At 38.8% G+C, this 23,423-nt stretch overlaps 2 protein-coding genes across 5 annotated transcripts in view; one reads left to right on the forward strand and one right to left on the reverse strand.

Annotated features, from left to right (window-relative positions):
- Positions 1-19,158, reverse strand: part of PFKM (phosphofructokinase, muscle) — a 61,311-nt gene extending 42,153 nt beyond the window's left edge. The window contains exons 1-2 of one of the 2 annotated variants that reach the window (XM_070937966.1): positions 19,143-19,158; positions 6,204-6,302 (exon numbers count right to left, since the gene is read on the reverse strand). In XM_070937966.1, the coding sequence (XP_070794067.1) occupies positions 6,204-6,294 (91 nt within the window). In that variant the 5' untranslated portion in view covers positions 6,295-6,302; positions 19,143-19,158. Of the gene's footprint in view, positions 1-6,203; positions 6,303-17,466; positions 17,559-19,142 lie in introns of those variants that run through there. The other variant, XM_070937965.1, reaches the window with a different exon arrangement.
- Positions 19,159-19,452: 294 nt separating this feature from the next.
- SENP1 (SUMO specific peptidase 1) overlaps positions 19,453-23,423 on the forward strand; it is a 32,488-nt gene continuing 28,517 nt past the window's right edge. For 2 of the 3 annotated variants that reach the window (XR_011600036.1, XM_070937970.1), the window contains exons 1-3: positions 19,453-19,806; positions 21,759-21,811; positions 22,897-23,027. Coding sequence is in view for 2 of the 3 variants with exons in the window: in XM_070937970.1 (XP_070794071.1) it covers positions 21,805-21,811; positions 22,897-23,027 (138 nt within the window). In the remaining variant the exon portion in view is untranslated. Of the gene's footprint in view, positions 19,807-19,863; positions 19,878-21,758; positions 21,812-22,896; positions 23,028-23,423 lie in introns of those variants that run through there. The other variant, XM_070937972.1, reaches the window with a different exon arrangement.

Below are 23,423 nucleotides of genomic sequence, written 5' to 3' on the forward strand. Positions count from 1 at the left end.
TAACAAATGTCTCACTTAGCAACATAAATTTGGGGCTCAATTGTGGTCGTAAGTCAAGGACTACCTATATCATCTGATGGGACCCAGGAACTGGCATTCTCTGTTCCAGCACTGCTTTAGAAAATGTTCCCAGGCAGCTTCATATGGCCCCCATCCCAATCTTATTTAAACAAACCTTAAAATCTGACTCTTCGTTCAGGCTTTGAAGTAAAGTGAGTTACAGACGCCTTCTGGGATGATTGGTCTGATAGAATTTGCATTATATTTCCAGCTGTGTACCTTTTTTTATTTTTTGTTTTGTATTATTTGTTTTATATTTAAAACACCCAGAGTTATGATGGAACTGAATACTTTTATTTAATTATTTAAAAAGATACAAAAAGAAAACCACCCACCCAGTACAAAAATTGTGCAATCCAAATGCTTTACTTTCCAAGAAGATGGTCTGAGATTGTCTGCTGGGGCTGATTAAACTCAGGGAAAAGGGGGGAGTAAGCAAAATCAGCATGGTAACAGAGAAATGATGGTTTGTATGTGTAGTTTAGATCTGGATGCCCTGAAAATGTACCATGAATTATGCAAGAATAAATAAGAATAAGGAGCGGAAAGGTGGAACAATGCTGTTCTCCTTGGTGGATGAAAATTCTCTACCATACTTATGAATATACATGAACTTAGATCAAATACTTTTCAATTTGTGATGTGAAGCAGCCAGAACAAGGTAAAGACACCAGCACGAGGCCTGTAACTTACAAATAGTCCCATGTACTAGCCTGATATTCTTCTGAGAATCTTCTAACCTGCAACTCCTTCTTCAGTAACCACTTAAAGGTAGGCTAATAGTTCATTCATGGGCTTCTATTCTTTTTGATGGCTGTTTAGAAAAGTTGTCTTCTATCAGGGGGACTAATAGAGGAGGAAGAAAGATCTTCATGAAAGAGTTTTTAAGTTTTAAAAAAAGAACAGCTGCAGAAACCTCGGGACAAGAGAAATGGACCTGCATGGGGCTACATTTTCTCCCCCAATAAAGAAGATTCTGCCTGAAGTAGATCTCAAGTGACACAGGCAAACTCATCACCTCCCAGCTAGAGTGGAAACGTAGATAGGAGGAGGGATGGCTTACTCAAATTGTTGGATCTCTCAATTTCTAACTGAATGCCTCAGTTGCAAATATGTAGCTATTTCTGGATATAACTACTCCAGACAAAGATATTAGAGTATAGATAAAATCTAACCCAATGGGGTGGGGAAGAGGTAAGATGGATGGCCTATATATTTTATGAATAAATAAATAGAAGGAGTTTTCTTAAATTTGCTTTTATAAAAACTTATGGAAGGCAACATCACGCTATTGCAATCTGGAAACTGATGTTCTCAAAACAACAACAACGATGAAGATGAGGAATATTCTGACAATAGTTTCAAAGAAATGCTACAGATGTATCTGAAAATCTGCCCCTTACTTTCCCCCACCCCTTTCCTTTGGAAAATGATACACTTTTCCATTTCCAATAATTTCCAATGATACACTATTTCATTCAAGCCAATAACTTGGCTGGACTACCTTTCTCTTAAGAATTAGCACAGGTTCCAACTTTGTCCCTGACACAATTCCATTTTAATGTACCAAATGAACATATAAATAATGCTTTGGATCAGTGGTGGGTTTCAAACTATTTTACTACCAGTTCTGTGGGTGTGGCTTGGTGGGCATGGCATGGCTTGGTGGGCATGGTAGGGGAAGGATACTGTAAAATCTCCATTCCCACTCCACTCCAGGGGAAGGATACTACAAAATCCCCATTTCCTCCCTTATCAGCTGGAACTTGGGAGGCAGAGAATAGATGGGGGGGGGCAGTCAGAATTTTTACTACCGGTTCTCCGAACTACTCAAAATTTCCGCTACCGGTTCTTCAGAACTGGTCAGAAGCTGCTGCAACCCACCTCTGCTTTGGATACTAAGTACAAATACTAATTGTTACAGTCTGAGTTTCCTAATGACTTCTTAATAAGGACCGATGACACGCAAGATCAATGTATCAAATGAGGTCCCTGTGGAGTGCATTTGTATTCTTAGATTAGTGTTTCACTCTTAAAACTCCTCTGCTATGTCTCCTTCTTCATTCTGGAGTGATTGTAGTTACTTGCTACTCCAGCTTATAAATTGCTCATAACCCTTGATCTTCCCTAGGAAGGATTGCACATTTTATTTTTGAAAGGCTGACATTTAAAGTCAAGTGATGTAGAACAGTCTACCATGCCAACTTTCTGCTGGCTCCAAATATACCACACCAGGAGAGGGGATGTAATCCAATGTCAGCCATTATACACCCCCAAACTGTCTCCAGTGGGTGACTGAAACAGGGAAAACTCTGCATATTCAAAGCAAGAGGTGGCAGTTAGCTACCACTTTGAAAAAGTCTGCTTTTGAGGTAGGAAGATGCAAAATGCCCTCGGCACTCAATCAACCTTACAGAATTGATAAGAAGACGCAAACTCAACATTACTAAGGAATATTTCCATGTCGAAGAAGGAAAATGATGCCCAGAACCTATTACGCATTTCCAAGAATTATTAGTTTCCACTGCAAATTAGAGCATGGAAATGGCTTGCCAAAGGCTTGCCACTAATCATTAAATACCTCCTCTCAGAATCAACTAAAAAAAAAAAAAAGCAGACAACTTGCCATGTTTGAAAAAAATGCTATCTGGTTTTTCTGATTTTGTAATAGTCCCAATTAATCAAGAGGTACAGGAGCTTGGGAATTTCAGGAGTAATAGTGTAGTTTATCTATCCTGGATATCCTCCACATGGATATCAGTGCCCCGAAATTCCTAGACAACCTACTTATATTTGGGAATTCTGGGAGTTAAAGTCCATTTATCTGGAGGGGGCCTTGAGGCAGTGGTGAGTTTCAAATTTTTTTACTACCGGTTCTGTGGGTGTGACTTGGTGGGCATGGCATGGCTAGGTGGGCGTGACTTGGTGGGCGTGACAGGGGAAAGGATACTGCAAAATCCCCATTTCTTCCTGATCAACTGGGACTTGGGAGGCAGAGAATAGATGGGGACAGGGCCAGTCAGAATTTTTACTACCGGTTCTACAAACTACTCAAAATTTCCACAACCGGTTCTTCAGAACTGGTCAGAACCTGCTAAAACCCACCTCTGCCTTGAGGTTATGGAAAACTAGTTTAGTATTCAGCCTTAACAAGATACTTTTTTAAAAAATGAATTGGAACTTGATTAAAGATTTCAAAACCCTACACAAATAAAAAGGATTGAACCCGTTAGTGGAAAAAGAAAATAAAGCCTAGGCTTCCAAATTGGGAGGTCATCCCAAAAAAGACCTTCTTTTGAGCAGCAGACAAATTGCTTGCTGATCTCAAAGAACAAGCAGTTGATATGGAAGAAGTGCTCATTCAGAAGTTGTAAACCACTTTAGGCAAGGCAAAGAAAATACATGAAGCAATGTCTCTTTTCCTTTAAGAGGATTTCCCTTGTATTAATACCTATGTAGGGCATCTATACAGTTTTTCTATATTTTGCATTTCCAAAGCACAAGATAATTTGTTACCAATCTTTGGCAATTTTGGCTCTGAACAGTACTCCAGAAGTTGCACACATACACGCACACACAAAGCAGGGATGAAATCCAGCAGGTTCTGACAGGTTCTGGAGAACCAGTTACGGAAATTTTGAGCAGTTCGGAGAACCGGCAAATATCATCTCTGGCTGACCCCAGAGTGGGGTGGGAATGGAGATTTTGCAATATCCTTCCCCCAGGAGTGGGGAGGGAATGGGGATTTTGCAGCATCCTTCCCCTGCCACGCCCACCAAGCCACACCACGCCCACCAAGCCACACCCACAGAAACAGTAGTAAAAAAAAATTGCATTTCACCACTGGCACAAAGGGATGTTTCATATGCTTGAATTTATCAATGCCTGATTTACTCTCTGAATACATTTTCTCAAACGAATTTGGAAAGACTTGGGGAACCCAAACCCGATCTAATTCTGCCACAGGGAAGAACCTTTGAATGATATATGCCAACTGAACTGAAATCAAAACAGTCATAGGTGTAATATAAAGGAAACCCCCAAGAAACATTGGTATACATGCTCTTCTCACCAACCTGCTATCCCTCTATATTGGTAGGACTGCAGATCCCATTAAATAGCCATTGATCATGTGATCATTCTGAGAGTTGACCCAATACATCCTAAAGGTGACAATCTGAGGCAGGCTGGTAAATAGCTTCTCAGTTGTTCAGCTTGTGAATGCAAGCATTGCGAGATATCTTTCTGTAATATCTTCCCCTTCAAACTCCCCTACAATCAATTGCTCCTTCCTATAGCCAATTGTTATGGGCAGGTTGGGCTCCAATTTATACCTCAAACAAAAGTTGTATAACTACAAGCTTGAGGGCTGTATGCATTCTGGCCAAAGAGTTGCTTGTGTTCTCAAGAACTCTTCCAAAATTGACCCTTAGTAATAATTTTAATGAAGTAAAAGGAGAAAAGAATGAAAGAGGAATAAGTAAATTAACCATATTGAATGCATTAAATGAAAACCTAATTAAATCAAGAATCCTAGTTTTGGTTCCAGCCCCACCTACTTTTAAGACTGCAACTTCTGACATGCCATATAAAGTCCAAAAGCATTTTCAGTCTGAAAACATTTGCAGAACTCTACTTTAAACCCATCAGTAAGGTTTGACCCAGATACAATGGGTCTGCCTTCATGAGTTGCCATGGTTTTCCCAGTCTATTATTTGGGTTTCCTATCCATCAATTAGGGATGACCTAGCCACATAATGAATGAGCCATTTATAACAGCTAAAGTCCTTGTACTGCTCACAACCTTATAGTAATTTTTGTCTGGGTATTTCTTCCCTAAAAAGATTTTTTTTTTCCAAAAATGCACTGCATTTGTTATTTTGTATCTGTCCAAAAGAATAATCAGGATGAACATGGTAACTATGAAAAATTTTGCAAGCCAAACTGGTAGCACAATTGTGTGTCCATGAGTGATATTTTTGCTAAGGAGCCAATAGGCTGGGTTTTACACGATATATGATATCAAGGCAAAGACCTCACTGAATCATGATGCAAGCTTCTGAAATAATTATACAAAGAGTTTTCATGTTGGAGAAAAACAAGCCACTAAAGTTCTATTAGATCAGAAACAGAAAGGGAGTTAGAGATCATCTAGTCCAGCTTTTAGGCTTAACTGTGGAAAACTTCAGCATGCTGACAAATGATCACCTACCTTTTTTCTATTCATAAATCTCTGCAAACATATATATTAATGGTGCAACAAGAATTCTGAGAACAATTATACATTTTCAAAAAGGCGTTTGAAACTGAAACAATGTAAACATTAATTATTTCAATATGAGATGTGTGAGTTTTAGATTATGTGGTTACGTTACATACACACACACACAAAGTATATATTTTGTTTTTTTCTGTCTTGTGCTATTTATAGTATATTATGCTGGTCTGTTCAACTGCTTTCTAATCCACTTAAACAACAACTAACAACAGGACGTGGACTAAAAGCTAAGATTTGGAAGGGGAAAGCTAAATTAAAGGAAAAAAATAATTAATAAAACTCTAGAAACCATATAGACAGGAGGCAGTAAAAAATTGATCCTACAAGCCATCGACTTCAGAGGGAAAATGAATAATAAAAGAACCAACCGGACTGCTTTTAAAACACTTTTTAAGCAATAGAAAGAAGATTAGGGAGGGGGTGCTGCAGCTGAGGAAAAGATTTCCCTATAAGAAGGCTGTGGGTTGTTGTGAAGAAAGAAAGAATGCCTTGGTAAATAGGATCAACCCCAGTATGCATCCTCCTGAGAAAAAGTTTTCACTGTCGGGGCTGGGAGAAGAACTGTAGGGATAGAGGGGGAGGGGAAAGGAACTTGTGGGTCAAATAATTGCTTCCCACAAACTTTTTACTTTGAATAAATCTGTAGCACACCTATTAGCAGCAGTTTGCAAATTAGTCTGGGGAAATTCCGGTAGCCAGAATGAAAAACAAATAAATAAAATAAATACTGGAGTATTCAGCCCCTTTTATCCTGATTCCACTGGGATTCAGAACATTGCAGGTTTTGCCACTTGTTTTTCAGGCTATTAAACAAAGGTAATCTGAAAGCCAAGAAAATTCAGAGAAGAGCAGACAATCCACTTACCTTGGGCATCGCCTCCGGAGGTCAACACAGCAATGGCCTTGCCAATCCCCATCGTGTTACTGTGCTCATGTTTTAACTGTGTATGTGCCATTCTCTGAGCTGGAAGATCAACAAAAAGTTCTTAAAGAGGCTGATGGAGAAAAAGCCCGTCGTCTTCCTGGCCACCCTGTTCTTCCTCCCGCTAGGAACGGACACGCTGCCTCTGAGGTCCAGAGTGCCCTTCATAGACCTCTGTTGTTGCTTTTCAAAGTCTTTGTCCCGCCTCCTCTCTGGTCAATGATAAGTGAGACTGTCACATGTAAGTGATCCTTAAAGCTGCGTCAGCCACACCTAATCCTAAAGGGTACATGGCCAGCTGTCCTGAGTACCAATGAACAGGAACTCTGAAATGATGTTACATTATTAGCTGTGTTTTGCTTAGGTACTTGTAGGGACTTGGGGAGAACTGGAGTTGGATTAGAGTTTACAAGAATATAGGAAAGAAAGAGGCAAAGGTAGCAGTCCTGTATCCCTTTTCTTTTCAAGTGCCATTAAATTCAATGGGACATACTCTTGAGTAAACACATGTGAGAAAGCAATATTAAAATTACAAATATTTTGTTTTAAGGACAGTAGAACAAGGTGTGTTAGAAATGCCACTTTAAAAACCAAGGATGGATCATGGAGTGTAAGCAGAAGGATGGATCCTTAAATATTAAATAAATATAAGATTGATCTTAAAACATAATCTTTATATTGTCTCATGGTGTACAGTCAGTCAAGTTATTGTTTAATTTGTCTGATATGTTCTTGCTTGATTAAAAGATGATCCTCATGAAATGACCACCATTTTTTTAAAGAGAACACATCAGCCAGTTTAGGATAAACAACAAAAAACAGAAATTAGAGTACACCAGGGGTGGGCAACCAGAAGATTCTCAACTCCAATTTGGGGGCTCTCAGAGCAGATCCCTCCCCAATTGTGCAATTAAATGTAGCAACAGATGGTTTATTTTGGGCACATGTTCTTCTTTGATCTATTAAAGTTCTACAAAGCATGACTGTATGATATGATATATAATATATGATGATATATTATATTATTTGCTGGATTTAAAACCCATCTTTCCTCTATTAGCTCAAAATAATATTAAAACCTTTAACCTCCAAAGTACTAGGTAGAGACGTTCTATTTCCTTCTCTGTCACTGAACACACTCAAAACCGTAGAAATGGTGGTGGACTTTAGGAGAAACCCTCCCATGCTACCATCGCTTACAATACTAGACAACACAGTATCAACAGTAGAGACCTTCATATTTCTAGGTTCTACCATATCTCGCAACCTAAAATGGACACCCAACATCAAAAAAGCACAACAAGGAATGTTCTTTCTGCAACAACTCAGAAAGCTCAAACTGCCCAAAGAGCTGCTGAGATAGTTCTACAGAGGAATTATTGAGTTTGTTATCTGCACCTCTATAACTGTCTGATTTGGTTCCGCAACTCAACAAGACAGACACAGACTTCAAAGGATAATTAGAACTGCAGAAAAAACAATTACTACCAACCTGCCTTCCATTGAGGACCTGTATACTGCACGAGTCAAAAAGAGGGCTGTGAAAATATTTACAGACCCCTCACATCCTAGACATGAACTATTTCAACTCCTACCCTCAAAATGACACTATAGAGTACTGCACACCAGAACAACTAGACACAAGAACAGTTTTTTCCCGAACGCCATCACTCTGCTAAACAAATAATTCCCTCAACACTGTCAAACTAGTTACTTAAATCTGCATTACTATTAATCTTTTCATTGTTCCAATCACCCATCTCCTCCTACGTATGACTGTAACTTTGTTACTGGTATCCTTAAGATTTATATTGACTGTTTCCCTATGACTATCATTGTGTTGCACCTTATGATTCTTGACGAATGTATCTTTTCTTTTATGTACTCCGAGAGCATATGGACCAAGACAAATTCCTTGTGTGTCCAATCACACTTGACCAATAAAGAATTCTATTCTATTCTATTCTGGGGCCTTTGGAGGCTAGTAAAAAAACATTTGCTCATCCCTGACATACAGATTACAGATTCCAAATCACAATGGCTGATTTCATATATGGTAAGTCAAAGACAAACAGCCTGGTAGATGTCTCAGCCTCCCTCTTCTGTATTTGACACTAAAGGTTATAGCCATCAGTTGTAGCCTTTATTCTTTAAGAATTTATCCTATTTCTTTTTAAAGACATCAGAATTGTGGACATTATAAACACGTAGAATAATATTGTAGTGTGAAAACATATTTCCTTTTCTCCGGCCAGAATTTCTCCCCATTTACTTTCATTACAATAGAGAGGAAGAAAATATTTCTCCATTGTATATGTCTGTATATATAAAACATTAGCACATGCACATTTCCATTATCAAAAAATCAATTTCTAATAGTTCCAAAACAAAGTGTGTCTTTTTGACAGTCACTGTCTAGTGAATTATAATCATCAGCCCTTTTTCTTGACAAGTTTTCACTAGCCTATTAGTATATATTACAAGGTAAGGGTTTTTTTTCCTCAACATGCCTCGATTTGTTGTTGCTTTTTAATGTCCCTTGTCCAATCTAGAGAAATCTTTATGAAACTCCTCATTGTTCCTTTTAGTCCATAAACTGTTATGCATTACAAAATTCATGCTTTGTGCATGTATAGAAGAAAAAAAATCTGTACATGAAGCTATGCATTATTACAACAGGGGCTGGCAAGATGTGCTTCAAATATTTTGATTTACAGTTCTTATATTTTACCCTATATATTGGTTGTTGGGGCGATGGGAAAATCCAATAGTACCCTTCCTATAGATAATACAATCCAAGCCCTAGCTGCTTTGATAGATCGTCCTTGCAAGTGTTAAAAACTGCCAATGATATAGAGGTTGGCAGAAGCTACTGTATTTATGGCACAGATGATATTTTTCCCCTAGTTGTACAGTTATCTGTAACCTGACAGGAGTCGTGATTCAGAGGAAGCTGTCTGCATGCAATAAGATGAAGAATTCAGTCAATGCAAAAAAAGGAAAAAAAATACAGGCATAAATGTATTAAGCTTATTGGTGGTTTCAAACCTGTCATTTTCTGGATGTATTAGGTCAATAATCCACATTCACTAGGAATTCTGGGAGCTGTAGTTAAAACCCATCCAGAATGTCATTGCTCTTTCAATATTCAAAGTACTTTTGGAGCTGTTCTTGTTCTGTTTTCATCTATTACCTAGCATAGCCCATCTTGCCTCCCACGTGCCCGGCTGAGCTTCATTCAGATAACAGAAGTTCATGATGCAGCAAATACCTTCTCTGCCTCTCTTAACTCTGCAGGTACCTGGTGTGAGCATGCAGTATGATGTTGCTAGGAAACAAAGGCAGCCTTTTCCCATTTCCTAGGTCACAACCATCTGCTGATAAGCCTCAGTGACAGCATCACAGATTCAGGAACTGAAAAGTCTCTCTGCTCTTGAGCTTCAATGAAGCAGTTACACCAGGCAGGTAACACTTCATTTTGAAAGGCCTTTAATATGAAGATCCTAGCACAGCATGGTCTGTTTTTGTTATTCCCTCTGCTAATTTTCTAAGATTTTGGCTTCTGGCGCATGAGGCAAACTCCTACCTTTCATGTTTTCAAAGCTAAATTTGGAGCAGGCTTCTGTCACATTTGCAGCGTGGGAAAAAAGAATGATTGCTAAAGATCTGGAGATCTTTTTTAAAAAGAAATCTTATTTTTTCTATCCCCTTCCTACTTCAAATTAACAGTTCCTCTCTTTTTATCTGATTTATTGATTTATTGATTTATTTATTTATTAAATTTATATCCTGCCCTTCTCCCCGAAGGGACTCAGGGCGGTGAACAGCCGAGAATTAAAATAACATACAATATAAAAGTTAAAATAATTAAAATTAAATTAAACGGCCGCCCCAATTTAAAACCCCTAGCAATACAATTGAAAAACTAACCCATAAAACCTATTCAGGCCAGGCCGGCTTGCTGAAATAAAAACGTCTTCAGGGCCTTACGGAAAGTGCGGAGATCCGGAATCAGCCGTATTCCAGGAGGTAGCTCGTTCCAGAGGGCGGGTGCTCCCACAGAGAAGGCTCTCCCCCTGGGGGCCACCAGCCGACATTGGTTGACCGACGGCACCCTGAGGAGGCCCTCTCTGTGAGAGCGTATTGGCAGGTGGGAGGTTATCGGTAGCAGAAGGCGGTCTCGTAAATACCCTGGTCCTAAGCCATGGAGCGCTTTAAAGGTGAGAACCAACACCTTGAAGCGCACCCGGAAGACCACTGGGAGCCAGTGCAGCTCGCGCAGGAGAGGTGTTATATGGGAACGCCATGTTGCTCCCGTGATCACCCGCGCGGCCGCATTCTGGACCAGTTGGAGCCTCCGGGTGCTCCTCAAGGGGACCCCCATGTAGAGAGCATTAGTGTAGTCCAGGCGAGAAGTGACGAGAGCATGAGTGACTGTGCATAAGGAATCCCGACTCAGAAAGGGGCGCAACTGGCGTATCAGGCGAACCTGATAAAAAGCCCCCCTGGCCACGGCCGTCATATGCTCTTCTAAAGACAGCCGTGTGTCCAGGAGGACACCCAAGTTGCGAGCCCCCTCTGTGGGGGTCAATGACTCGCCCCCAATAGCCAGCGATGGCGCCAGCTGGCTATATCGGGATGCCGGCATCCACAGCCACTCAGTCTTGGAAGGGTTGAGTCGAAGCCTGTTCCTCCCCATCCAGACCTGCACGGGCTCCAGACACTGGGACATCACTTCAAGGGCATCATTGGGGTGGTTTGGGATGACATGAAAGCCCATTCTTTTCTTACTATTGTTTTTAATAACTCTGCCTTCTCTGTGGGGGCACCTACCATCTGGAATGAGCTCCCCCGGAGATACGGAGGATCGGCGCTCCTTCCGCCGTGCTGTGAAGACCTTTTTATTCCACCAAGCGGGCTTGGCCTAATCTCTTCCCTTTTTAAATATGTAAATTTTAATCTGTTTTTAAATTATTGGGGTATTTTAATTTGTCTGGGCCAAATAATTTAATTTGATTTTATCGGGTTTTAAATTTTGTGTATTTATGTATTTTATTGTTGGCTGTTCACCGGCCTGAGTCCTTCGGGAGTAGGGCGGTATACAAATCAAATAAACTAAACTAAACTAAACTATGTAAAATTGTTTACAAATTGTAACCGGCCCAGAGTTGCTTTGCAAAGTGAGATGGGCCACATTAAAATTTAATAAATAAGGAAAGGTAAAGGAGAGGGCATTTTACATAAAACTTGTTCCATGAAGATGGTTTCTAACAAATATAATTTGTGAGATCAAGTAGCAATAGCATTTAAAATTATATACCACCCCACGATGCTATGGGCAGAGTTGGCCATGGTGAGTTTGTCATAGACCCAGCTGGAAGCAATTAATTATATTTTGAATATAATTATAACTTTGAATAGTGCAACTTTGAATAATGGGACCATTTCATGGTATTACTGGAGACCTAGGTGTATTATGCAAACATTATTTTGAGCCCTGGCAACGCAGTGGTTAGAATGCAATATTGCAGACTAACTCTGCCCACAGTCTAGGAGTCTATGACAATTCGCCAGTTTGATGGAACTAGGCAATGAAAAATGTTAATATGAGCCTCTTCTTTTTTGCACTTGTGACATTTTCATCTGAAGGAATCTTCCTTTGGTCCATGTTGTTAAAGGCTCTTCTTAAGAGAGAGCACATGCACAAAAATAAACAAATGCAGGCTGAAGAAGCAGCGCCTTAAATTATTAAGTGACCTCAACTGAGCATGGGGTAGCCTGATATTAACTGAATTTTGGTTTGCATTAAATGTGATTCTATTGTGGTAATAATTTGTACTAAACCAAATATTGCTAGTGTTGGTGATCACCTTTAAAGCACTCCATGGCTTAGGGCCGGGGTACTTATGGGACCGCCTTCTGCCACCAATTGCCTCCCACCGGCCAGTTCGCTCCCACAGAGAGGGCCTCCTTATGGTGCCATCAGTCAGACAATGTCAGCTGGCGACCCACAGGGGGAGAGCCTTCTCTGTGGTGGCACCTACCCTCTGGAACAATCTACCCCCAGAGATACGAGTGATCTCCGACCTCCGGACTTTTCGTCGGGCCCTAAAAACCTATTTTTTTCAGTTAGCCGGGCTGTCCTGATTTTATGGTTGGTTTTAAAATTTGATATGGATTTTAATTGAAAAGTTTTAAATTACGGGCCAAATTTATTTAATTATTTTAAATCTATTTTTAACTTTTATGTATAAATGTTTTTTATCTTGGCTGTTCACTGTCCTGAGTCCGAAAGGAGAAGGGCGGTATAGAAATCTGAAAAATAAATAAATAAATTGCTTGATTCAGTTGCACTCATCACAACAGCTTTATGCCCCATTCCTAGCATTTATGATCGTGAGGTCTGATTTCCTAGATTACAAGGATGACTAGCTGCTTTCTTTCAATGTAAAATCTGGATGAGATGGGCAGAACACACACCTAATAAACAAACAAATAAAAGTTTATCCTATTTTCTAGCTAGAATTTAACTTGAATTTTGTGATTTAAGCTAAAGGCTAAACATACCAAGGCCTCCAACCCTCTTCTACTACGATTGGCAACTCACTAGAAGTTTATTTTATATATTGAGTCTCCACCTATCACCCATAATTCTGCATACAGCCTTCTTCCATCTGACGCATGTGAGATGGATTGGATAATGAAGGATACAATGGAAGCTGTAGTCCAAATTTCTAGATCCCAAAAACAGTCTGAGAAATAGGTACAAAGCAGAGTCATTACAAACACAAGAGAAAATACTTCTTCAGAGAAACGTTAATCCGTGGAGGACAAATGTTGCTGCAATCTTCTGGATGCAGTAGAAAAACCAATTTCAGATATTTGAGCAGGAAAAAACTATAACACCAGATTCCTGATTTTTTTTTTTTTGTCACCAGACTACTAAACTATGAATATGGAACAGGCAGCCTGTGTGGTATATACAGCTTATTAACTCCATTTTTGTGGCCACTGCTGCCATAGTTGTACTGCTGAAATAGAATGTTGAAATCACACTTTGACAGTATGTTTAGGTAAAAAAATAAATACTATACAAAAATCTAAAATAGGACAATTAAGCTGCCAAAAAGTTTAATGTACCCATCAATTACAAAACAGTGAACATTGGGGTCTCGGCCTATTTTTTCTGGTGATTTTATAAGACCATTGTGTGTCCTGTCATCAAAACATTAAAAGTATTAAAGTGTAACCCATAACATTACAAATATTATCCATTTTTACATGTCATTTTTTTACAAACCGGAATGACTGGATCAGTGGGTGAGTTGCCCCCAGTTTGCATTGGTTCTATAGAACCGGTAGTAAAACTGGCGGGAGGCTCCGCCCACTGACCCTGACATCATAAAAACGCTTCTGCGCTTGCACAGAAGAGCACGCGTGTGTGAGCGAAGCAAGCGCTCGGCCCCATTGCAAACCGGTAGTAAAGGTAAGTAGAACCCACCTCTGGACTGGATCCATATAACAACTGTACTCCCAAATGGATTAAATTTTATCTCATGTGGGATAAAATATGTTAAGTTATAGTCCTGGTTCACATAGGTTGAGTGATACGGTTAACTTTATCGTTATTACCATCTTGTTAAATTTATTTCTACTTTTGCTTACGGAACTCAAGGTGACAAACACAGCACCCCATTTTTCCCCAACCAAACTTAAGAGACAGATTGGGTTCAAGGGAACAATTGGTGAAATGTTACTGAGTAAGCCCAGAATGGACATGAACCTGAAAATTGAACCGCAGAGACTTTTCACCTAGGAATATGTGAAACTGAATGCTATGGCTGGAAATACGTCATCATTAACAATCCTAACTTAGCATTATGTCTAAAGAAGCCCTATGTCAAAACATAAAATGATCTGACCATAACTTTGCCAAGGTGTGGACAGTGCCATTGTATGAAGGGAGGGAATACAGAATCCTTGATATTCCATGATGCAGCTACAAGTGATTAAAGATAGGGAAATTCCACAGCATTATAATTTCTCAGTGCCTTCAACAGTGCCTGGATTCATTTAGTTTTTGAATTGAAACTTACTCGCTGCCTAATGCAAATGAAATTCCTTGAAAAGTGACATACTTCTGTTAAGCAGGTGACAATTTCCTTCTCTGTTCATCCCTAAACATTCTGTGTCACAAATAATTAGTAATAAGTCACAGATAGACCCTAAAGCTTTGCGGCATCTTCTTATTCTCTTTCAAAAGTTACAGGCAAATTGTAATTTTTATGTAACAGAAGGAAAAAAAGTACATGGGGAATTATGTTAACTAAATTGCATTTAAGTTTATTTAATGTTTAAAATCAAGATCCCCTGAGCTTTGCCACATTTTCCATGTTATTGCCATCTATTTTATTGAGTGTGGCTGCTGGCATACCAATTCAAAAGCTACTAGAGGCCCTCAGCATAAAAAAAAAAAAGTTGGGTCTATATTAAACTATATTTATCCATGTTCCTTACAAAGATACAGTTTTCTACAGTATCGGGGGGGGGGGGGAACTAACCCAATTTACCAGTTTAGCTAACATTGAGAGGACTTAATAAATTTGAAATCTTCACAACCTTGCAAAATTAAATCTAAAAATCAGTACTGTTGCAGTGTTTCCCTGAAAATAAGACTCTTATATTTTTTTGAACCCTGAAATAAGTGCTTGGCCTTATTGCCATGCGCTCATTGGGCTTATTATCAAGGGATGTCTTATTGGGGGGAAACAAGGTATATATTTTATGAAGATTGTAGAACATTGCCATTCTAAATTTATGATGCAGAAGTTTGTGATTCAAAAGGTTGTGATTATCTAAAAGCTCTTTCCTGCTTACTGTTGTCCCAATAATGAGGATTTCTGGGGGACAGCAAAGTTAGTCGAGATAATAATGGGCAACACAAGACATAGTGGTGAAGCTAAAAGCAAACTGGATTAGTTTTTTATTATTTTCTATGAATTCTTCATTTTGAACCTCTTCAAACAGGGAAGTTTCATCTTGTCATATCTGCTGGTTCCTCTTTATCCTGTTTATTCAACATTGTTTTAATAACCCATTCTGAAGAAATACAAGAATTCTGCTCTTGGTCAGTGCTTTGGAGTTCATCCCTTTAAAAATACTGATTTTTGTTGGCAGATATAATGGAAAGTTATTTGGGGAAGCTGGATTCATTTAGTGACTTCATGGTTCACTTAACAATCAATGTAAAGTGGTCATAAAATCGGGTCTGGTGATATGACTTGCTTAACAACTGTATCACTTAGTGACTGAAATTCTAGTCCCAACTGGGATTGTAAATCGAGGACTACCTGACTTAGACAGAGATATGGAGGTGCTGCTGCCTAGGTAACAGGGATTAAAGCATTTTTTTAAAGTCCAGAAATCTTTTGGAAGCAGATCAGATACCTCCTTAATTCACTGAATATGTTCATCAGGACTTTTGAAGTTTTCTTCTGAAGGAGAAGGAAGGATAATGCGATTAGACTTGCAACATTCCGTTAATATAGCCAATTCTAATAAAAATAGTTTCAGCCATCTTGTAGAGTTGATTTCATGATCTGGTCTACCTGGTGGGGCTGATACCTTGGGAGATTCTTTTCTTTGCTGTTTAGAATCACCACTGTAGCAATAGCAGTAGCACTTAGACTTATACACCGTTTCACAGTTCTTTACAGCCCTAAGTGGTTTACAGAATCAGCCTATTGCCCCCAACAATCTGGCTCTTCATTTTACTGACTTTGGAAGGATGGAAGGTTGAGTCAACCTTGAACCAATCAGAATTGAGCTACTGGCAGACAGCAGAATTAGCCTGCAATACTGCATTCTAACCACTGGGCCACCAAGGAATCTTGGGTGAGAATGATAGGCCAAGCAATTTCACTTAATTCATCTTGTATTTTCAAGATTTGAGGCTATGGGGGCTGGAATCCAAATAAATGTAGTAGGCACAAAGTAAAGAATATGTCCTAGGGCAGATGAGATAGTGGATTTGTCCATATAGTATTTAAATTAAAAAACCACAGAAGACAATGTACATAGAAATAAGGAATGTAATTTAAACAGGTTTCTCAATGAGTGAAGGGAGGAACGAATTTTATGGTGCACCACTTCCAAGCAGAGCTCACATAACTTAGCAAATAACAGTCAAGCTGGACTGAATCTCTTCACATTCTCTTACAAAGTCAAGAAAAAACTACTTTTGCCATGTTTTAGGAAGCAAGAAAGGATTATAGATGCAGACTAAGTAACAAGATGAAAAAATGCATTCAAACAAGTCACAGTATTAAGACTTATATCACTTCGCTAACTAACTAAATATAAAAATGTATCAGTTGAAAATGTTCATCAGTACTTCATCTATTTTGAAGTTTTCTTCTCAAGGAATTCTCGCACCGACTTAGTATTATACACCAGCCTTAACCAATTCATACTGATTCAGCCTAGAGACCCATATGTGAACTCCGCAGACAGATAAGTATTAAGCAGAATTGCCAAAACTGAAGTCTGAGAATTTTGGGTACAGATATCAGATATTGTAATTGTTAATGTAACAGAAGGGGAAACTTACTGTGTGGAGAGAAATTAACTACTGATTTTTATTTATTTGATTCAATTTAACAAATTTAGTTTTTTGATGTGATGCCACCCACTGTTAAGACTGTGGCCAGTAGTACATATTCAAGGATTAAATAGGGCTCTCAATCTTATACAAGATACACATAAGTGTGGTAAAATAATAAATGAGAAAATATTCTGCCACACTTTACCTTCTCTCTTTACCTCAACATATTTGCAGCACAGCATTTTCATATAAAGTACCAACTTGGAGTCAGTTTTCTTTCAAAGTATTAATTAAGTTGCACACTATGGTATATTTATCCACTTTGGAAAGATCATTATCTTTGGTCAAAGTAAATATGACTTCATTTATTTTTTTTATCCTGTTAACGTTTTTTCCTCCTCCTGGCCTGCTACAGCAGACAAAACAGTCTGGGTTAGTTGCAAAGCTGAGGGAGAATTGTCCATATCTCCTGTGAAAACACTTCCAGACATGAATCAAAGTGACTTCTTATCATGAACAGACCAAATGCTATCCAATGTCTGAACACCCTATGATGCTTCAGCAGGAAAATCCAGCAAATTTAAAACAGGCATCCTTACTAACCTGATTGTTCTTCTTTTTCTTCGGAGAACAAATAAGTTAAAAAGATAACAGCTGCAAATGTGAGAGAGACTGAAATAAAAAGGCTGGACCCTGCTACTGAGAGGTCCAGTGAAAACCACATAACCAGGACACGAGTGCTGTTCTGTATGATATTTATAGATACTATATTAGGCTCCAGACAGCTGCTTCTGTTATACATCTTTCTTATTGGTGGATATAATAGTCATGTCCTTACACTGAAATTGTGATGCTGGCTTGCAAGTACATTCAACTTTAAAGGTCTACATTCAAAAGTAGATATCATTTCCAAAAGGGAGATCTATTTTACCGGGCTATACCCAAACAAGATAATCCTGATCTATGAATGCTATTAAAGAAAGAAAGAAAAAATAACAAGTGTACTATAATCCAGGCAACTCAGCACTCTCTGAGTCTATGTGTAGACTACAGTTATTAGATTTTTCTATGCTGACAAGGAATCTGGAATCTCTGGAATTCTTTTGAAATCTGGAAGTCTGGATGATTCATGGCATACACATTTATCCAACCCATCTGGATGATGACAGATTCAGGATGGTGGCTGTTAAGCATTTCTTCACGCATGCAGAAATAAAACCAGGCTGTAACCATCTTGCAGCAACATGAATTGTGTTTGGAGCTAGAGTTGTTTCATCTTAAACAGCAAACCAAGTTATATCAGAGAGTCACATCACGAAACATCAGGCACGTATGAGTTAAGTGCAATAAAAAAGATCAAATGTAGATATTAAAAGACTACAATGCATGCCTCAACTAAGGTACATGGTCACTTTTGCTATAAAAATGCATTTACTTACCATTCTCAGCTTTTACCTCAGCAAATGCCCCAGCAAAGACCCGGTATTACTAATTTATTGCTCACCACGGTGATGAATACACCCACATGCAATTCAAACCTGTACTGTATATGCTTACTCAGAAATAAGTTTCATTATGGTCACGCCTTGTTTCAGAATATAATTGCCGACGGCTTTCACAGAAGTTCATGCATATCATTTTTTAAAACTCCATTGAAAATATCTCTTGAGACAAAGCACCCGGTGGTAAAATAGCTTTAATCCCAACCATGACCAAACCCTTATCTCAAATGTTTCGCTCTGTGCCCAGTTCTTTGCCTTATTTCCAGATGCTTTTGAGCTTGCAATTTCCGAAATCTCGCACCGCTGCTGGCCACATCGGCTAAGACTGGGGGGCCGATCGCCAATTCATCCGAAACACACCCGGGTGCTGCCTACCCTTGGAACAAATTTTGCCGAGCTTGGTGAACCCCACTCCCGCCACCACATGAGTTGCGGTAGCACCATACATTTCCATGCACATCTCTTAAAATAATAATAATAATAATAATAGGTGCTGCCAATTTGGACTCCAGAAACTGTTTTCTAAACGAGCCGGAGAAGAGCCCATTCATATTCAACGATTCCTTCCATGCATATAATTCCACCCTTTCGCAATCACACAAGAACCAGGTATCACCAATTTAACCCAAAAAAAAAACTAAACCAAAACACGTGGGCTCCCACCGCGCGAGCGAGAAAACGCGCACGCGCTTTATAAAAAACAACAACAAAAAAACTGCCCAACGGCTCCGGCAGCGAGCGCTCGCGCTCTCGCGCGTGCGCAACCCCTCCGCCTACCAATTCCGTTCAAGATTCTTCGGCCGCGAGCTTTTTTTTTTTTTCCCCTCCTCCTCCTCCTTGTTCCCCCGCCCCTTTCCAAGTCTCCACCGTCTCCGCCGCCAGTCTTCTAAGCGGGCTGCTTCCGTTCTCCGGAAGAGAGAGAGAGTTGTGGGTGGGGAAGGGGAAAGGAAGGGCGGGGCGAAGAAAACCGGAAACGTAGTTTCGCTTCCGGCTGCGTCGGAGGGGCTTCCCGCCTCTTCGAATCCGGTTGGAAAGAAAGAAAGAAAGAAAAGAAAGGACTGCGGGGCGGTGTTTCCGAAAGGGGAGAAAGACCGAGCCGGAGAGTGTGGGGGAAGGAGGAAAAAAAGGGGAAGGGGGGAGGGAAGCCGTCGATTGTGCCCTTCTCCGTCATGGCCGTCGGTTTAGCTTCCGGCGTGAGGATGGGGGTCTGGAAGTGTCCCTATGGCAACAGCGCGCCTTTCTACTAATCTCCCAGGCCCGACGCGCTTCCCTCGAGAGCCCCTTTCTCTGTGCTCCCGCTCTGCTTTCCTCCCGTCCCCCTTTTGAAGGCCTGAAAGTGACTGAAAGAGAAAAGAGCGGTCGAGTTGAACGGCGAAGCGCGGGAGTTTCCTCAGTTCTAACCTTTCCTGCCCTGGGAAGACAGGCCTGGCGGAGCTTGACGGTTGGTCATGTTTCCTTGCGAATGCTGAATATTTGGTGTGTGTGGTGTATTTTTTGATCCCAGCCCTGTAGGTAAGCTGCGTGTTTTGGAACTAAACTCCCAAAGAACTCATCGTTGCTTGGTGCTGAGAGAAGTTATCGCCAAACAACACCTAGCAAACACATGAGGTTTTTTTTGCACGTGGAATATCCCCATATAACTCTTAATTGGGGAAGGATGGATGTGAATAGGCCAAAACAAATGTTACCCTCTCCTGCTATCCGTAGTGTCAGCGCTCAGGCTAGGCTTTGTTACTAAATAGGTCTGAATACTGTTTAGTATTTGGTATGCTACCCTGTTTCCCCTAAAATAAGACATCCCCTGATAATAAGCCCAATTGGGCTTTTGAGCGCATGCACTAAAATTCCCCCCCAAAAATAAGCCCCCCAAAATAAGCCCTCCCTGAAAATACGTAAATGCATGCACAGCCAGTCCCCTCCATTTCCTCTGGTTAGGGTTAGGGAGACAAAGCTGGAAATCAGATAAGATGGCAAGAGGAGCCCCATCTTGCTCCATGCACCCCAAAATAATAAGACATCCTCAAAAATAAGGCCAAGCGCTTATTTCGGGGTTCAAAAAATATAAGACAGGGTCTTATTTTCGGGGAAACACGGTATGGTATATATTTAGTATAGTATACCATATTTAGTATACATATAGAACAAAATTTCATTTTAATGTAAGCCGATTAGTATATGTTCAAAGTGACAATAAAGTTACCAATCTGGAATTAGCAGAGTTGGATTTTTTTTAAAAAAATTATATGTGTATATGTGACAATGGTAACATTTGTCATAGAGTTTTATGGGATTGCAGAGTTCATCTAGTACAGCTGGTTTAAGACCTCTAGTGAATGACAGCTGGTCCTGTTTTACATTTGTTTGCCTTTGTGAAAATAGAATGGGGAAATCTGAATGTGGGAGGAAAATTACACACCCAGAATTGTGACTCTTACAGTTTGCCTTCAGTTCTTCACAAATTTATCATCATGAATTGCAGACTAATTTAAAAGGATAATCACATCCTGAATAAATAGTTCCACACTTAATTTTTAGTTACATCCAGAAACACATGAAGAGTATGATGAGTTAGATACACATCTTTTTTTTAAAGTCAACATCAATATAAACAGATTGTGTTTTGGAGAGATTGTATCAAAAAATGTTTGACAACAATTTATTATTTAGACTGACACACTTAAGAGTTGGAAAAATATATGGGCAGGCTGGGATGCTGGGCTTTATTTTTTTTAGAAAGAAGGAGAGGAAATGGCCTGAAATTTATATATAGCCAATAATATACAGGTTCTAAAAAGATCTGCTCAAGACTTGCAATTTATCGATATATAAAATGACTATTTTTAAGAGATAAATTTTCTTTTTTCTGAGAAAAATTTTAAAAATAATTTTTAAATTACAATTTTAAGTTACAAATCTATCATAGTATTTTTCCCAGCATATCATAAGATGGAATGTAGAACTTGGGTAAACAGATGAAAGATGTATATTTTTTATAATAGCTGTTTTTGCTGTTATTAATATGGCTCATTGATATTATATTTTAATATGATTTCATAAGAGAATGTCAGCGGGCCCTCCCCAACCTGGTATGCTCCAAATGTTTTTGGTAGTCTGAAATAGCTCTTCTCAGTATTTGAGAAAATTACCAAATTTGATTCCAGCTTTCAGAGGACAGAAATATTGTTTGTAGTGTCATCCTAAGTGAAGTTGGAGAAATGCGAAATGGCAGATCAACAGCCGCTTTCAAATCCTACCAACTATATCAGGAAATATTGTGGCATGAGAAATACATCTTTTTTTTCTTTCCACTAGGACTTTTATAAAAAATGTGACATCTGGTTCATCTGTTTATTTAATGTTACACATTTGCTTTATCTTTTGCTCTTTTTTCAGATTCTTTAAGATTTGATTATCTTGAGTCAGTTATGTAAGGAGCATAATGATGGGTGAGTATGCTAAACTAATCCATTTAATTGTCAATTTTAAGTTACTGTTTTAGAATCTACCATGTCAAGAAATTTCTCACTAAAGCAATTGGCATTCATTTTTAGTTACAATCAGATTTATTATTTTACATTTAAGAATTAATACATTTCTGAACAATTTCTATAACTAATGACTTCCCTAATGCTGCAAATTATTTGCTATCCAGGAGAGCAAGTATACTACTTTTATTCATCCCAAAGGACCCACTTGTTCCACATTTGTGGTTTTTTAATGATCATGAATATGCCTCAATTAGTAATTGTGGTAGATTTGTGAGAACTACCACACAACTGTTCATCTCTTGATAAACTCATTAGTGAAATTTAGTTTTAGTACACAGGTTCTATGGATCTATTTAAAATAATCAGATTGTGAGGGGAGAACACATCTCCTACTTTTTCCATCTGTTGGGTTCACATATTCTGTTAAGTTATAATGTGATTTGCTGGGGGGCAGACAAGGGCTTGTTTTATGTGAACATAGCCATTATGCTGTGTAAACTGCAGTTCAGCTCAACGTTATGAGTGAAACCATTTGGTTCATTCAGCAAAATATGATTAAATACATCATGCCTTAATGGAGTGTGAACTAGTTATATTCAAAGGGTCCTTATCTACTTTCTTATATTTACATTTTTAAAATAATATTTTAAAATATCGTTCCTTTTTAGAAGCAGCAAGTACTCATGAAAGCATATTCTGTTGCATTTTTCAAGTTAATGACATTAGTGTTACTTGATTGATGTTTTCTTCCATGTATATGTATAATTTTTCTACTTCGTTTTGTCTTCTGTTTATTTTTTTCATAAGCCCAAAATTGCAGACATTTAATCTTTTGCTCTCATTATTATAGTTACCTTTCACTGTGTTAAAATTGTGGAGCAATACTAACACATTGCCTATATTTTGGTGTGCTTTTTTATCTTTATTGACGTCTCACATGTATTCTTTAGTACTTTCTCTTTTGTTATATAGAATCTGTAACAGCAAGAAAACAAATTGCTTATTTTTCTTCCTCAAATAATACACTTTTTTTTAAATTAAAGATGAAACTACTGACTGTATGAAGATGGATGCTGGGGACTATATGCAAACTAATCATACTTCTGTGTTCAAGACTTTTCCTGAGCAACAGAATGTTATTTCAGGCAACCAGCATCCATTGTCTGACAACAAGGTTTGGGAATTGGCTACTTCTGCTTTCTTATCTGTATAGCAATTTTTTATAAATCAACATATGTCTGATCAGAAATTAATTTTGAAATTACATTTAATAAAGAAGCTAGAAACTTATCTGTGTCACTCTGGCTATTTAGATCAAGATTAATAAGATTTTAATCCTCTGCTTCTATATATTCAAGCCTCTGTGATTAGTAAAAATGCTGAAACATTTATTACAGAATATTTGGTACATGTGGTTCTTGCTTAACACCAATTGAGACTGGGATTTTCATCACTAAGCAATATGGTCATTGGGTGAAACATTGTAACAGCACCACTTAGTATCATCAATGGCAGGGGCAATGCAACAGTTATAATTTTGAAGATGGTCATAAATTCCATCTTTCAGCCC

This window comes from Pituophis catenifer, unplaced genomic scaffold (genome assembly GCF_029215685.1).
Source record: "Pituophis catenifer annectens isolate HBS135680 unplaced genomic scaffold, rPitCat1.0.hap2 SCAF_2, whole genome shotgun sequence".
NCBI classification, from domain to species: domain Eukaryota; kingdom Metazoa; phylum Chordata; class Lepidosauria; order Squamata; family Colubridae; genus Pituophis; species Pituophis catenifer.